At 49.8% G+C, this 16,949-nt stretch overlaps 2 protein-coding genes across 7 annotated transcripts in view; one reads left to right on the forward strand and one right to left on the reverse strand.

Annotated features, from left to right (window-relative positions):
• Positions 1 to 1,201: 1,201 nt before the first annotated feature.
• Positions 1,202 to 14,475, reverse strand: BLVRB (biliverdin reductase B). 2 transcript variants are annotated; one of them, XM_047710557.1, is made up of 5 exons: positions 14,260 to 14,475; positions 6,113 to 6,277; positions 5,887 to 5,976; positions 4,650 to 4,778; positions 1,202 to 1,460 (listed from the first exon to the last, which is right to left on the reverse strand). In XM_047710557.1, the coding sequence occupies exons 1-5, from the start codon at positions 14,357 to 14,359 to the stop codon at positions 1,303 to 1,305; spliced, it is 642 nt and encodes a 213-aa protein (XP_047566513.1). In that variant the 5' UTR covers positions 14,360 to 14,475; the 3' UTR covers positions 1,202 to 1,302. The 2 variants fall into 2 exon arrangements, with proteins under 2 accessions (XP_047566513.1, XP_047566514.1); XM_047710558.1 differs by having other exon boundaries at positions 14,281 to 14,468.
• Positions 14,476 to 15,874: 1,399 nt separating this feature from the next.
• The window catches only part of SPTBN4 (spectrin beta, non-erythrocytic 4), a 70,567-nt gene continuing 69,492 nt past the window's right edge, over positions 15,875 to 16,949 (forward strand). The window contains exons 1-2 of one of the 5 annotated variants that reach the window (XM_047710550.1): positions 15,875 to 15,998; positions 16,690 to 16,776. The gene's annotated coding sequence lies outside the window, so the exon portion shown is untranslated. Of the gene's footprint in view, positions 15,999 to 16,314; positions 16,777 to 16,949 lie in introns of those variants that run through there. The other 4 variants (XM_047710551.1, XM_047710552.1, XM_047710554.1 and 1 more) reach the window with 4 other exon arrangements.

Here is a 16,949-nt window from a genome sequence, read left to right on the forward strand (position 1 = left end):
TCCATAGCGTTACCTAGCACATGGCTGGACACAAGGAAGGCACTGAGTGAAGTTTTGTAAATGCCCAATATGACAGAAAGAGCAAGAGGGCATAAAACAAAACAAAACAAAAAACAGCAAAACAGGGCTACTGCCCCAAAGCCTGAACCAGTCGTACCCCACCCCCACAAGTTTCACCAAGAGGACGGGGGAGCTTTAAGTCTCTGAAGAGAGTCCAGTTCTCATCGGTTGGAATTCGGTTGGAATTTGTCGATCATTTCTTCAGACCAGTTCTCATTGGTTGGAATTTGTCAACCAGTCATCCTGCTGCTTGCAGAAACAATATAGGAATGGAATTGATTTTTTTTTTTTTTTTTTTTTTTTTTGGAGGGGAAAGGAAAAGGTGTTGGGTGGGTAGGTAGGGTTGGGGGAGGCTGGAGATAGGGAGGGAGGAGTGGCTCACTCAGAGGTGGGAAAGGTGCCTCTGGGGAACAAGGGCAGGGGACAGTAGATATCAAAGAGGGACATGATTAGGAAGGGGTCATTCTTCCCCCTCCCAAACCTGCCCCTTTTCCAGCCCCCCCTGCACTCCCCTTCATGTTAGAGTGGCCCCACTGTAACCCTGTCTCCAGGTTCTAGCTCTTTGCTTCTTCCTCCATCTCTACCCCCCCACCCCCGTCATGGACTGTCCACTCCGCTCACGCCCACTCTCTTGTCTGGCTCAAGGCCTCTGTCTTGGTATCCCTTGACCTAGCAGCCAAGGGCAGCTTTATAAAACACAAATCTGACTGTGCCCACTCCCCACCTCTCTCCTGCTCCACTCCTTACACAGAACCTCAGAATAAAGCTCAACCTTTTTATAATGATTCTGCCTGGTTTAGCTTCCATGTAACAGCCTCTTGGGGCCGACCACTTCTCCCCTCTGAGCGGAGGAGTATTATTAACTTCTTTGCTCCCCAAGCTTGGTCAGATAGTTCTCTCAGCCATCTGGGCTTCCTTCTTCAGAGCTGTGGCCTCTCTGGGTTGTCATTCACAGGCCAGGGTGTCTTCCTCCCTGGACTGTGAGATCTGTGAAGCTCAGGTCACCCCTGGGTCTTCACACTCCTCACCTGGTCTCTAGCACGGAGCCAGACAAATACATGAATGAAAACCTTCCCCGAGGCAGATAGAGACCCCGAATCACCCACACAAAGCCAGACAGAGGAAGAGTCACAAGAGTTGGTTCTTGTAGAATAATTTGAAGCTCTTGGCTCAAGGTTTATTTACTCCTTTCCTCTGTTCTCCATTTCCCAGAATGCTGTCCTCCCAGACAGGGTCACAGCCCTAGTCATACTGGTGGGAGGGGTAGGTGTTGTGCCCGTCGTACTTATCGGTGGTGAGGCAGCTCAGCATGAAGTGGCCCAAGTCGTGTTTGGAGATGACCCTGGAGGGCCCTCGTCCGTCCAGGGTCACCGTGTAGGCCCCTGTCAGCGGCTGGTCTCCTGCAAGGTAAGGACACGGGATGGGTGAAGCCCATGTCTTTTCCCCTCTCCACAGCACATGATCACTCCTGAGTGCTTACAGCATCCCCAGCCCAGAAGGTGTAAAAGTCAATGATGTATGAAACCCTTACAAACATGGAGGACGCCAGTCTATACCCCTTACTTCATTCATTAGACAAATCCTTATTGATGGCCTATTAGGAATCAGGTGCTGAGCAACCAGCAAGGGAAGAAACATACAAGAACCCCTGCCCTTTGCATGCAGAGGTTCCCTGGGAAAAGGCAACAAATAAGAGAGTAAAATAGACAATATGTTACAAGGAGAGAAAAAAAGCAGGGACTAGGCTAGGAACGGTTAATAACTCAATGCTACCCATGAGCAAACTGAATCCGCAGGAGAGAAAGTCAACCCCAGGCTTGCAAAGGGTAACTTCCCAGTGGCAAAGGCTAGATTTGCTCTGGGTCCTTACATCTGGAGGCATAACCTGGCCTTTAGGGGGCATCTGTTGGCTCCACTATGATAGTTAAAAAACTCTGACAGTGACCAACTTAACTGAGGAACTGAACTCAGCCTACCGGTGCAGGGGCAACCTGGAACCATGTGCACGAAAAAACATACACCCTCTCTCAAGCGGCATTCCTGCCAACAGTGTTTAATCTGAGCCTGAGAGAAAACAAGCAGAGAAATCCAGAACATGGGATATTTAGAAAGATACCCGGCTTGGTTAATTTTATGAGACATATTTCAAAAAAGAGATGGAGGATTGTTCCAGATTCAAGGTGACATAGCACACAACCCATGATCCTTGGTTGGATCCTGATTTTGTAGGGACGGAACACTGAAGTATATATATATTTTACATTTTTTAAGGATTTTACTTTTAAGTAATCTCTGCACCCAAATAAGTAATCTCTGCCCCAATGTGGGGCTTGAACCCACAACCCCAAGATCAAGAATTGCAGCTCTTCCAACTGAGCCATCAGGCATTCCAATAATTCTTGACGGTTGGAGAAATCTGAACACTTTTTTTAAAAGATTTTATTTATTTATCTGACACAGAGAGAGAGAGAGATCACCAGTAGGCAGAGAGGCAGGCAGAGAGAGGGGGAAGCAGGCTCCCTGATGAGCAGAGAACCCGATGTGGGGCTCGATCCCAGGACCCTGAGGTCATGACCTGAGCTGAAGGCGAGGCTTAACCCACTGAGCCAGCTAGGCGCCCGCAAAAATCTGATTATCGACTATGGCATGGACACTAAATGACGTGGTAAGAGTTAAGATCCATTCCCTTGGTGCACTATAGGTACAGAGGGTCATTCCCGAAGACTTTTCTTCTTGGGAGATGCCTACTGATGTCCTAGGAGTGGAGTGTGACAAGGTCTGGACCGTACTCTCAAATGGTTCAGCCAGAAAAAAAATTTTTTTTTAATTTTTAAAAATTTCTTTAAAAAAAAAAATTTTTTTTTAAAGATTTTATTTATTTGACAGAGAGAGATCACAAGTAGACGGAGAGGCAGGCAGAGAGAGAGAGAGAGGGAAGCAGGTTTCCTGCCGAGCAAAGAGCCCGATGTGGGACTTGATCCCAGGACCCTGAGATCATGACCTGAGCTGAAGGCAGAGGCTTAACCCACTAAGCCACCCAGGTGCCCCTAATTTTTAAAAATTTCTTAAAAAAAAAAAATTCTTGGGTTTTTTTTTTTCAGAAAAAAAGTTTAAAATATGTATAATTTATACATATATACCCCCATTTTTAACATACATATATTTAAATAGATATATTTACCCCCCCTCCCTTTTTTTAGAATGGTACTATGTGTTCAATACTTTTGAGGCATGATATCTTTGGGTTTCACTTCAAACCCGGGAGATCAAGATATGCACAGACACTCTGTAATACGTACTCTGTAATACAGAGACGACAAAACCAAGGCCAGAGGCCATGGGCCCGAGGTCCACCTGGTGCCAGGACTGGGATTTTGACCCAGCTTCACCCTGCAGCCTCACCACTGCCACTGAGTCAAAGCTTAGGATTCTGGTCCCAGGAGGGCCCTGAACTGAACCTAAACACTGAACTTTATTTGACCCTCTAGAATGTGTGCAGGCCTCCTCCTGTCAGGGGTCCCAGGAGGCAGAGGGCAAAGTAGAACTGCTCAAAGCAGGGGCGCCTGGGTGGCTAAGCAGGTTAAGTACCTGCCTTCAGCTCAGGTCATGATCTAGAGGTCCTGGGATCGAGCCCTGTGTCAGGTGCCCTGCTCAGCAGGGAGTCTGCTTCTCCCTCTCTCTGTTGCCCCCTGCTCATGTTGTGACTGTGTCACAAGGGCACACACTCTGTATTCAAGAGACATTTGTGAAATGAATGAGTAATTGAATGAATGTCTCCCCGAGTCTGACTCTGTGTGTGTCTCAAGGAGGATTCCAGACCTGGGAGAGGAAAAGAGGATGTAGGTAGGTATAGTAGGTATAGTTTTTGATCCTCTCCACAATGCCACTGGGAAGTATGGTTCCTCTGGATTAATTCATCAGACAAATATTTACTGAGTGTCTACTATATGCTGAGCCCTGTTCTGGGCAGTGGGAATACAGCTGTGATTGAAATTAGACAAAATCCCTGCCTTCAAAGAGTTAACATCCTAGTGATAGAGGCACACACTAAATAAGGTAAGTAAAGGAATGATATGGGGCGCCTGGGTGGCTCAGTAGGTTAAGTGTCTGCCTTCAGCTCAGGTCATGATCCCAGGGTCCTGGGATGGAGCCCCGCATCCCTGCTCAGCGGGGAGTCTGCTCCTCTCTCTCTGCCTGCCGCTCTGCCTACTTGTGTGTGAGCTCTCTCTGTCAAATAAATAAATAAATAAAATCTTAAAAAAAAAAAAAGAAAGGAATGATATGCTCTGTGTGGTGAAAGGGAAGTCCCCTTCCCTTGAAGATGGGTTAACCCCAGTAACTCACTTCAAATAATAATAATAATAATAAATAAGCGTTGTTTTACATTTCTGAACTTGGGGTGGTTGGTTCAACAGAGCGAGGCAAAAAGGTGTCAGAAAGGAGACAAAAGCAAGCAAGACAGAGAAGAGAAAGTGAAAGGGGAAGGCCTGCAATTTTAGACCGGCTGGGGAAGCCCTGGCGGACCTCCCCTGCAGAAAGGAGGGGGCGAGCTGGTGGTGACCCTGCCACCAGGTCCCAGACCCACTCACCTATGTGTGGTGGCATCACGGCCACGTACTTCAGGCCCGATTCCTGCAGCACCTTGTGCATCCGGATATGGTCATCAGTCACGTCCTGCAGTCGTGGGGGCACCTTGGTTGGGTCCCACAGAAGGAAGGCTGGGGTGGAGGGAACACAGGGCATGGTGAGCCAAAGCTTGAACACAGACTGCCCAGGCCACACAGCCTGCCAGCCTTAGGCCAGAACAAAACCCTACAGGGGCTCTCCACGGCCTTGCATTTGGCCCAGCCTCCTGGCTTCCTGACGGCCACCCAAGGGCTGATCACATCTCTCCCCACCTGCTCCTGTCCAGTTACCTATCTGCTTCCTCCCTGGTCTGCCCACCCGACACTCCCTTTCACATACTCTGCCCCCGCCATGCTCCCACCTCAGAGCCTTTGCACCTACTGATCCCTCTGCCCCCCACCCCAGGTCGCTTCCCTTCCTGGGGAGGATGAAACACAGGGGCAAGGCATGGAGACCGTGGAGACACAGCCAGCCATGATCTGTATGAACGCAGCACAGCTGGTGGGCCTCCCTGGGCTTCCTCCGCCTTCCATGCAACAGGGCATAAGAACTGCTTCTGTTAACTGAGCACCTAGCATGTGCCTCTGTGAGTGTAGATACTCAGAATTTGGTGAGGATTAAGTGGCATTCGTCCCTAAGGCCTCAGATGGTGCCTAGCACATGGTCAGTGCTCAGTAAATGCTGTTCGCTTTAGCTGTCCCTGTTACACCCTGTCCTTTGGACGATTTGAGGCAAGCATTTGTTTAATGTCCCTCTCCTCATAAATGGGGGAACTCTGTGAGAGGACAGACCTGGTCCGCGTAAGCCAGGCTCTGTCCTTTCCTGCAGGAGGCTCTCCCTGCCCTCCTCCCGGGCTGGGTCAGGGGCCACCTCAGGGTTTCTCCTGTTCTGGCCCTTTTCCCTCTGCCTGTGTTGCTCCACCTTGGCCCCAACTTCTGGGGCCTACCACTGTGCGGCAATGGGGCTGTTCACCACTTCCTTTCCACCTACGAGACCCAGGAGTACAGAGCCCAGGGATGTATTGGTCACCACTGTGTCCCTAGCATCACCCAGCAAGGTTCATGCACACAGTTAGTGCTCAACAAATGCAGAGTAACTTGGGATGGCTCCAATGCCACCTTGCAGAAGCCCCTTGGCTGCCTGTCCAGGACCTACCCCCACCCAACCCTTCAGTCCCATCCCTATGACCCCACCACCCACCCGAGGTGCACGCCACGACCTTGTCCACGCCATGGGCCTTCATGGCCGCCACAATGTTCCGGGCGCCCTCGGACATAACTGTGGTAGGACCTTAGAGGGGACAGAGAGTGGCTGTCACTAGCAGGCGGCGGTGGTGGCAGGGGTGGCAGGGGTGGGGCCGGGGGCGGGGGTGGTGCTGGGGGCCGAGGCCCAGGGGTGGGCCGTGGGCAGAGGGGGGGCCCAGTACTGAGGTCATTGCGGGTGCCCAGCAGCACGATGACGGCATCCTGCCCAGCAACAGTCTTGTCTACATCGGCCGCATGGAGAACATCACCCACTACCACGTGAGCCGGCTGGGGCCCCTCTGGGGGCAGCCTGGAGGCGTCCCGCACCAGCACTGTCACCTCATAACCTGTGGGCAAAGAAGGACAGAAAGGCACGTCAGTAGGCTTGTGGACTGGCACCCCCAGGCTCTAGGAGCTGGGTCCTAGAGGGTGCCACAAACCCCCAAATCACCCCCCAGGCCCCCTGTGAGGTGGCAATACCTTCATGCCAGTTTGTAAACAACCTGCCTCCAAGGGCCTCCCGCAGCACTCCCAGACTGCTCCACTCTCCAGCAACTACAGGGTTAAAGCCTAGCATCCCAGTGGTCTATGCCACCTATCCTTGGTCCTGGAGGAAACTGAGGTATAGAGGAAAACATGAGTTGCCCAAAGGTTGCCCAGTGATGCGATTAGTCCTCCAGGCTTACTTCTGAAGGTCTGGGCTCAGTCTAAGTGGTCATTAAAATGGACATACCATCTTGGTTGAGTAACTCTATGTCCCCACACATATACATCCATTTTATATATATTTTAAAGATTTTATTTATTTGACAAGAGTCAGAGAGTGCACAAGCAGGAGGAACAGCAGGCAGAGGGAGAAGCAGGCTCCCCACTGAGCAAGGAGCCCCATGTGGGACTCGATCCCAGGACCTGATATCATGACCTGAGCTGAAGGCAGACGCTTAGCCGAGTGAGCCACCCAGGTGCCCCAAAATAAAATCTTAAAGAAAAAAAAAAAAAAGAAAGAAAGAAAAATAAGGAAAGAAATAAATAAAAAGAAAGTGGAAGAGAGACCAGCACTCTCTGTTCACCAGGTGAGGCACAGCAAGAAGTCAGCTGTCTGGAATCCTGGAAGAGGGTCCTCACCAGAAGCCAGATCTATTGATACCTTATCTTGGACTTCTCAGTCGCCAGAACTATGAGAAATAAATGTTTATCATTGAAGTCACCAGTCAATGGTATTTTGTTACAGGCGCCTGAGCTGACTGAGACAGCTCACAGGAAAAATCAGGGATAATATGATTTATCCAAACCAATATGGACCACAAAGAACTGAAACACGTGAAGTACTTAATTATTTGGAAAACGAGAAAGGGAAAAACAACATTGTTCCACTTCTGTCCTCATGTATTTCTCAAAAACAATGACGGGAAAGGATCACATGTGGGATAGCAGAGCCCCCCCCCCACGCTGCTGCCACCATGCCGGACAGCTGGGACAAGGACAGGGACCCCAAGCCCCAGTGCCGATGCTCACACCTCACAGCAGACCTCGCTGCCCAACCCTGTAACCTATTTGACAAAGGCCTTTGACCTCCTCGCAGACCTGCCTGTAACCCTAGTGAGAGTTTATAGAGAAGTGGCATGCAAGAAAACAGGTATTACTACTATGACTGAGAGGTCCACCATGTGCTAAACATTACTGGACACTGGGAAGAGGATGTCTTGTGCATGTTTGAAACAGAAATGCAACAAAGGGATCCCTGGGTGGCTCAGTTGGTTAAGCATCTGCCTTCAGCTCTGGTCATGATCCCAAAGTCCTGGGATCGAGCCCTCCATGGGGCTCTCTGCTCAGTGAGGAGCCTGCTTCTCCCTCACCCTCTACTGCCGCTCTGCCTACTTGTGCTTTCTCTCTCTCTGTCAAATAAATAAATAAAGTCTTAAAAAATAATAAAAAAAGGAAAAAACCCAACATGTTTAAAATAAATAAATAAATAAATAAATAAATAAATAAATAAAATGATGGGAGATTTGAACACTCTGGGGCAAAGATGTTGATAATAAGGATAATATTTATACAACTTTTCACATACATTAATTCATTTAACGCTCAAAGTAACACTGGGTTTGAACTGCGGCCCCACCACTAGCTAGCTGTATGACAAGGGGCAAGTCACTTAGCCTCTCTTGGCCTTAGGGCCTTCATTTATAAAGGCACACTAATAATAGTCTCTACCTTACCGGGTTAATGTAGATTTCAATAATGTATCGAAAGGCTTAACGTGGTCAGGTGATTTTTGGCAAGTGTGCTGGGACAATTCAACGGGGGAAAGAATAGTCTTGTCTTTTCTTTTCTTTTTTTAAATATTTTATTTATTTACTTGACACAGAGAGAGAAAGGTCACAAGTAGGCAGAGAGGCAGGGAGAGAGAGAGGGGGAAGCAGGCTCCCTGCTGAGCAGAGAGCCTGATGCAGGGCTTGATCCCAGGACCCTGGGATCATGACCTGAGCCGCAGAGGCTTTAACCCATTGAACCACCCAGGCGCCCCAATCTTTTCAACAAATGATGCTGGGGCAACTGGATATCCATCTATAAAAAGAATGAAGTCAGATCCCTACCTCACACCATATATGAAAATTAACTCAAAATGACCACAGACCTAAATGTAAGAGCTAAAACCATAAAAAAAAATCTTAGGAAAAAAAAAAAAAAAAAAAAAACAGCTGTAAATCTTTGTGACTTTGGATCAGGCAATAGTTTCCTAGCTATGACATGAAAAACACAAGCCACAGAAGAAAACACAGACACACTGACATCATCAAAATTAAAAACTTGTGTGCTTCAAGGACACCGTCAAGAAAATGAAAAGATAATCCATAGAATGGGAGGAAACTTTTGCAAGTCATACATCTGATAAGGAACTTGTATTTAAGATATATAAAGAACTTCTACACCTCAGAAATAAAAAGATAAACAACCCAATTAAAAATTGGGCAAAATATCCAAATAGAGACTTCTCCAAGGAAGATACACAAATGGCCAATAAATATGTGGAAAGACACTCAACATCATGCAATGCAAATGCAAATCAAAACCACTGAGATACAACTCCACACCCACTAGAATGGGTAATAAAAAAAGACAGACATTAAAATTGGTGCACACATGAGAAATTGAAACCCTCATACACTACTTTTGGGTGTGCTGATGATGCAGCTGCTTTGGAAAAGTCTGGTAGTTCCTCTAAAGAATAAAAATGGAGTTATCTGGGGTGACTGGGTGGCTCAGTGGGTTAAAGCCTCTGCCTTCTGCTCAGGTCATGATCTCAGGGTCCTGGGATGGAGCCCCGCATTGGGCTCTCTGCTCAGCAGGGAGCCTGCTTCCTGCCGCCCTCCTCCCCCCCTTCCCGCCACCTGCCTTTCTGCTTACTTGTGATATCTCTCTCTCTGTGTCAAATACATAAATAAAATCTTCAAAAACAAAAACAACAACAACAAAAATACATGAAGTTACCAGATGACTCACCCTTTCCACTCCAAGTATATGCACAAGGGAACTGAAGACATACGTTCACATAAAAATTAGTAGGTCAGGGGCGCCTGGGTGGCTCAGTGGGTTAACCCTCTGCCTTGGGCTCGGGTCATGATCTCAGGGTCCTGGGATCGAGCCCCGCGTTGGGTTCTCTGCTCGGCAGGGAGCCTGCTTCTCCCTCTCTCTCTGCCTGCCTCTCTGCCTATTTGTGATCTCTCTATCTGTCAAATAAATAAATAAAATCTTTAAAAAAATATGTACATATATATTTAAAAAAAAAATTAGTAGGTCAAAGTCCACAGAGGCATTATTCACAATAGCCCGAAGTGGAAATGTCCCTCAACCACATGGATAAATAAAATGTGGTCTATCCATACAATGTACATAACAGTATCCAATGATGGAAAGAAAGGACATACTGACACATGCTACAACATAGATACACCTTGAAAAAATGTTTTTTGCTAAGTGAAAAAAGCCAGGCACAAAGAACCAGATAGTGTAGGATTCCATTTAAAGATTTTATTTTTATTTATTTGTCAGAGAGAGAGAGAGCACAGGCAGGGAGAGCGGCAGGCAGAGGGAGAAGCAAGCTCCCTGCTGAGCAAGGAGCCTGATGTGGGACTCGATCCCAGGATGCTGGGATCATGACCCAAGCCGAAGGCAGCCGCTTAACCAGCTGAGCCACCCAGGCATCCCTGTGTAGGATTCCATTTATTCAGAATGTCCAGAACAGGCAAATCCATACAAACAGAAAGTAGATGAGTAGTTGCCCACAGCTGGGGGAGAGGTTGAGAAGAAAAATGGGGGGTGGTGGTGACTCCTAGGTATTTCTTTTGGGGGTGATGAAAATGTTCTAAATTAATTGGGATGATGTCTGCACAACTCTGTGATTAGGCCAGAAAGCACTAAGTTGTATACTTCAAGTGGGTGAATTATATGGGATGTGAAGGAAATCTGAACAAACAAAGCTGTTATAAAAGTATGAAACTTGGGCACCTGGGGTGGCTCAGTTGGTAAGCAGCTGCCGTCTTCAGCTCAGGTCATGGTCCTAGGAGTCCAGGGATCGAGTCCCGCACTGGGCTCCCTGCTGGGTAGGGAGTCTGCTTCTCCCTCTGACCCTCCCCCGTCTCATGCTCTCTCTCTCTCTTTCCCTCTCTCTCTCATTCTCTTTCTCTCTCAAATAAATAAAGTCTTTTTTAAAAAATATTTTATTTATTTATTTGACAGACAGAGATCACAAGTAGGCAGAGAGGCAGGCAGAGGGCGGGGGAAGCAGGCTCCCCGCTGAGCAGGAGAGCCCTATGCGGGGCACGATCCCAGGACCCTGGGATCATGACCTGAGCTGAAGGCAGAGGCTTAACCCAATGAGCCATCTAGGCGCCCCTCAAATAAATAAAATGTTCAAAAAAAAAAAAAGTATGAAGCTAAGACAAATGAAAAGTTTAGGGGAGTGCCTGGCACAGGAATGAGTGATCTGCTAGCTGTTCCCGCAATTTTTAATCATCTCAGAATGTTATTTCCTGGGGGCCTGGGTGGCTCAGTCAGTTAAGAGTCCGCCTTCAGCTCGGGTCATGATCTCAGTGTCCTGGGATCTAGTCCTGTGTCAGAGTTCCTGATCAGCAGGGAGCCTGATTCTCTCTCTCTCTCTGCTGCTTGCCCTGCTTGTGCGCTCTTTCTCTCTGTCAAAAAAATAAATAAACCCTTAAAAAAAAAAAAAGAATGTTATTTCCTGTCCTGGTCTAGGCCTCCCTGGGTTCCTGGCCCCTGTCTCACCCCCTCCCATCCGTATTCCACATGGCAGCCAGGCAGAGCTTTCCACAGTTACACTGAAGTCCCCTCCTGCTCGTATCCCTCCCATGATGCCCTTCCCCACAGTGCCCTGAGATAAAGTCTATGCTCCTCATGACAGCCTTCCAGTCCCTCGGGGTCTGGCCTCTCCTCTCCAGCCTGTGCTGGACCCACTGCCCTCTTCACCCACTGCACCTCTTTCAGTTCCCCAAATCCATCATGTTGTTTCCTGCCTCCTGGCCTTTGCACGTGCTGCCCCCTCTGCCTTGAGCACCCTTCTTCTTTCCCCGGGGCCACCGGCTACTTGGGTGTCCTCTGCCATGGTCCTCTGTCACTTACACTGCCCTGGAGTAAATCAATGGCCCTGCAGTTCTGGGGACATCGTCATATTTGCCACCATCTCCCTGGGGTTTGGTAAACACAAAAGTGCAGGCTTTACTGCTCCTATGGACCTAGGTTCCAACTCTGCCACTTACTAGCTGAGGAATCACAGGAAACACCTTCCCTGATTGGACCCCAGTCTCCCCCAGTCTCCCCTCTAGCGTGAAAACGATAAATCCCAGTATCCCCATCCCGTGTGACCACCTTTCTTAAGGGAATGACACAAAACCTGTGCTGTACTCATACACATGGGGGAGCCAATGTAGGCATTGGTTAACTACCAATGGTTAAAACGGACCCTAGTAAATTCCGGGTATTCTGGGGGAGAAAAATGTCCTCCTGGAGAGTGAGAACTTGGACACAGGCTCAGTACAAGGGTGCCCATTAGTGTTCTATTTTTGCTGATTAGTGACATTTATGGAGAACCTCTTACCGGCCAAGTGCTGTGCTAAGCTCTTTCTATGGACGAATGGTATTTTTTTTTCCAAAAAATTTTTTTAAAACAACCCACATTTAAATGAAAATTTCAATAGCCTCATGTGATCAGTGGCCACTATACCAAACAGCAGTGTTTTAGAATTTACAGATTTTTACCCTTTAGAAAACAGAGCATTTGGATGGTACTTCCAAACTTCTTCCTTCTTCTTCTTCTTTTTTTTTTTTTTTTTACAAATCCCTTACTTGATATTTTTCTCTTAATTTTTTATTTTGAAATAAATTTAGACACCTCGGAAAGTTGCAAGACCTCAATTCTCATGCTTGCTTTTGCTTTATCTTTCTGTGTGTGTGTGTATAATACATAACATATATAATTGTATACATATATATATAAATACATTTATACATAAACACACATTTTTTTTCCTAACAATCTGAGAGTACGTTACAGAGATCATGCCCCTTTTAGGCTTCTTTGATCTCAATCCTCAGTACAAAATGAATATCAAAGCCTAACCCAGTATATACAAATCCATGCATAGGTAACTGAAAGAAGGTTCATAACACCAATATTCAACATGCGATACACTCTGACACCTTTGTGACCAACTAAGTATATTTCAGAACTCGCGGTCACCCACAGTTTGAAAAGCACCAGATTGCAACAACCCTAAAAGGTATTATCTGCCCATTTTGAAGATGGAGAAATTGAGGCAATTTTAGGCAACTAAGCCAGGTTCACATGACTATGAGTTCACTTAGCCTACAGAAGGCTTACTGAGCACCAACTATATACTGAACATGGTTCTGCACATTTTGCATATATTATCTCATTTAATCATTGCAAGCGCCCAGGAGCAAGCACTACTAGTTTTATTCCCACTTTCCAGCTATCCAGGCACCCAGATGATAAGGCATTTGACTATGTAGACGGTAAGTGTTAGAGCTGGGATTGGTATGCCGGCAGGCTAGAATGAGCCTCATAGAATCACTGAGGTAAATAAAGTCCCAATCCAGTCAAGCTCTTCTGATGGGGACAGTGAGGCTCAGGGGTTCACTGTGGCTCTGAAGAGACTTGTCAGAGCCACAGTGAGAAGGCAGGCCTCAGCTCTCAATTACCTGGGGGTGCAGTCCCAATGGTGCCCAGCAGGGCGGACAAACGCAGTTCATGGGATTCAGGATTAAGGGTAAGGGAGTCACATGGGAATCCAGATCCTCCTGGTGACTCAGCACCTCTAAACTTCTCCCTCTTACTTCCTCCCCCAGAAATGCTTATCCACAAATTTCTTTCCACCCTCCCCACAAATCAAGATCCTCACTAGGTCTTTTTGGAGAAGGGGTGAGCAGTGGGCCTGACAAGGAACTCTCAGGCAGAGTGTGCAGAGGGTGGGCTGGGCTATGAGACATCAGAGTGGGATCCTAGCAGCCTCCACCCCTTTGGGGGCACCCAGATAGCTAATATCTTCAGAGTCACTGAGACCAGCAAGGGTGGGGCCCTATATCTGGAAGTCCCAGGCCCCACTGGGGGTTGGTGAAGTCTGGATGGTGGAGGCAGGGAGGCTGCCGGGTGCTTATCCCCTTCCTTGAGACAACTGTGAATTTCTAGCTCTCACCCACTTTTCCACGACCAGAGCCCAAGTCTTCACCTATGTCTCTGCTATGCTCTTTTCATTAGGTGCTCCCAGCAACCGGCCCCCCCACTTCCAGCCTTGGTGCCCCGGCCAGGAGCCCGTGGACTTTTGTTGGCAGTTAAGAGGACAGGCTGGGTTCAAATCCCAGCACCACCACTTTCCAGCGGTCTGATATTGGGCAAGCCACTCTCTGCGCCTCAGTTTTCTCCTCTGTCAAGTGAAGTGATACTGGTTCTGAGGGCGGTGAGGATTTAACACTGGGGAAGATCGGTAGGCGCTGAGAGGCAACCCGCTGCTGGCTGAGGAAGCCTTCGCTGGGTGTGCTAACAACCACCAAAACTACAATAACAACGTTTCCTAAGAGCATTGTATTTAAACCTGTCACTGGAGTCCCCCCTTGCCTCCCAGGGCCAATTCCTAGTCCTTGGACTCACATAAAATTGGATCTCACAGCATCCCCCACTTCTGTCCCCGTCGCCACCTGCTTTGCCCCTAGGTCACAAACCAAAGCACTGATGGCCCAACCAGCCTCAGGAGGCCCCTTCCTAATGCGCTGCACGTGCACCCCGTTGACATCCCCCGCCCACCCCAGCTCATGCCTGCTTGCACCGCCTGCGCCAGCGTGGTGAGCCCGGTCCTGCCCGTGGCGCCGAAGATGGCAATCTTCTTGACGGCCATTCTGCGGAGTCGTGGGGGTGCGAGGCCACGGAGTTGCACGACGCGCGGGAACCGGGAATCTACTGGCTGCCTGGCCGCCCTCTCAGTCCTTCTCAGGCGGGAGAGAGGGGGCGGGGCAGGGACAGAAGGCCACGCCTCAGCTTCCTCTGGGCCAAACAGGCCACGCCTCTAGCCAGGAAGAACGCGGCGGGCGGGACGTAGTAGGCTGCACGCCTCTGCCTGCCGCCCGGCACCGTTCTCTCCGCCTGTCACTTAGGCTGGGAGGCGTGGCTGTATCTGGCCAACTGGGAGGAGCGTGGGTGGGCCTGGTGCCCTGCCTCTGCGCTCCAGCCGGAGGCGGGGCGAAACTCGGGCTCCGCCCACCTGCCTCGCCTAGCTCACTCCCCCTCTCCTAGGGCCTGACGCTGACCTGGGGTTCGCACTGTGCCCAAAGGCTTTCTGGAAGCTGCAGGGAAGAAAGTGAGGGAGGGAGGGTGTGACCCTGTAACTGTGTGTATATGTGCCCGTGTGTGACTCTGGGACTGTGAGTAACCCCAAGGGAGAGCAAGTTCGTGGGTGACACCATGTGCTAACCTCTGTGTGTAGCACTATGTTACATTATGAGACCGCATGTGACACCACGTGTGGCAAGCCTTCATGATGTTCTTTTGTGACCTTGTGGTGCCACTACGGATGACACTGTGTCTGTCTGTGATGCTGTATGCATCCATGAAGCTGGGGGATTTGGTGTGGAACATGTGTGAGATGTGTTTTATGGGAGTGTGTGACTGTTAGACAGTGACAGTGTATGACACCCCACGTATCATGTTGGGATGTATGACCGTGACGCTATTTGAGTGTGTGACTGTGGGTATTAACCGTTCTTGTGATGCTATTTGTGACTTCTTGTGACTGCATGACGTATGAGTGTGTGACAGTTACAGGATGTGTGACACGTGTGTGACTGATGTGACAAGTTTGAGTGTGTAAAAATGTGTGTGACACTGTGTGATTGCGAAGCTGTGTGTGGCCTGCTTGTGACTGCTTGTGACCCCATGGCAGTGTGCGACAGTGTATGACATTTGCATGCTTGTGTGTGACACAGCGTGGGTGGTGGCGGCACTATTCGAGTGTGTCACTATGTGTGAGGCTGTCGGGCACTGTGCCAGTGTGGGACCCCATGTGAGCGTGTGACTGCGTCTGAGTTTGAATGTTTGACTCTGTGTGACACCGTAGGGGGTGATACTGTGTGAGTGTGTGGCTGTGGGTCATGTTTGCGACGCTGTATGTGACCCTGTGTGTGTGTGTGTGCCAGTGTGGGAGTGTGTGACCCCGTGAGGGTGCGTGGCTGTGGGTGACGCTACCTCTGGCCCCGCGAGTGCTGTGACTCGGTGTGTGACCGCGCGTGGGCCAGCGCTGCAGGCGGCCGAGGCGGCGGGGGACCGCGGGCGGGAGGGGGTCCCGGGGGCGCGCCGAGCGCTGCGGCCGCGCGAGCGGGGGAGGCGCGGCAGCGGCGGCGGCGGCGCATGCGGATCTGGTCGAGCGGCGGGGCCGGCGGGGCCGAGCGGAGCCGGGCCGGGCCGGGCCACGGACGCCGACAGGGAGGGTGGTCGGGCTCTGCGAGCAGCGGAGACAGCGGCACCGGCGGCTGCGGGCCCAGGTGAGCGGCGTGGGGTGATAGCCCCTCCCTGCAGCATCTCCCCACCTGCCCAGCATCCCTCCCCCGCGCGCTGTGGGCATGGCCTGAGCCCCTAGGGTCCCCCCGGCTGGAGGAGGGGACGGGTCCAGGGCAGAATGCACCCCCACCCCTCAGCCCATCCAGTCTCCGCGCCATGCGTGGGTCTTCCACCTGGGCCTTGTCCTTCCCAGGCCCCCTCCTTGCGAGCAGTGACTAGACTGCAGGGAGAGAGAGACACGGCCTTGGAATGGTTAAAGCATCGATTTTTTTCCCACCCCCAGCCTCGAGCCTTTGCTGGGGCCGCAGGACACCTCTCTCCACCTCCCCCATCTCCCTTTTCTCCCTTCCTTCTCCATTCAATTGGGTAATGGCTAGGGCTCTTCCTGGAGCTGACAGCTCACCAAGTGTTAAGTACCTCCCCATCCCCAAGTATCCTCCACCGAGGAAACAGCTGTTTTAACAGGGAGAGAAACTGAGGCAGAGAGACCAAGTTAAAGCGGAAATAAAGCAGGGCTTGAACTCATGTCTGTCTGACTCCAACACAGGTACTTTGGTTTGCCAAGATATGTGACCAGAGGAATAATAATAGCAAGGACCATGTATCAAGGGCTTGCATGAACCAGATACCATGTTCCCTGCATTATTAACTCATTTCATCTACAAACATCCCTAGGAAATGGGCACTGTTACCATTACCGTTTTACAGATGAACAAACTGAGGCCTAGAGAGAGGAAGTGACTGGCCAAGGTCGCACAGGTGGTAAGTAGCAGCCATGCGCCGACTTACAGCTTTCCACGGAAGGAGAGAAGAATAACAGGGAATTTTGCAGTGTCCACCAAAAGGGACAACCTCCACTACTCTGACCAAGACCTGGGCCCTGCTTTCCTACAATCTGAGTTGTCAAATGTCTGAGTTTTTGAGAAGGACAGTGA

This window comes from Lutra lutra, chromosome 17 (assembly GCF_902655055.1).
Source record: "Lutra lutra chromosome 17, mLutLut1.2, whole genome shotgun sequence".
Lineage (NCBI taxonomy): Eukaryota > Metazoa > Chordata > Mammalia > Carnivora > Mustelidae > Lutra > Lutra lutra.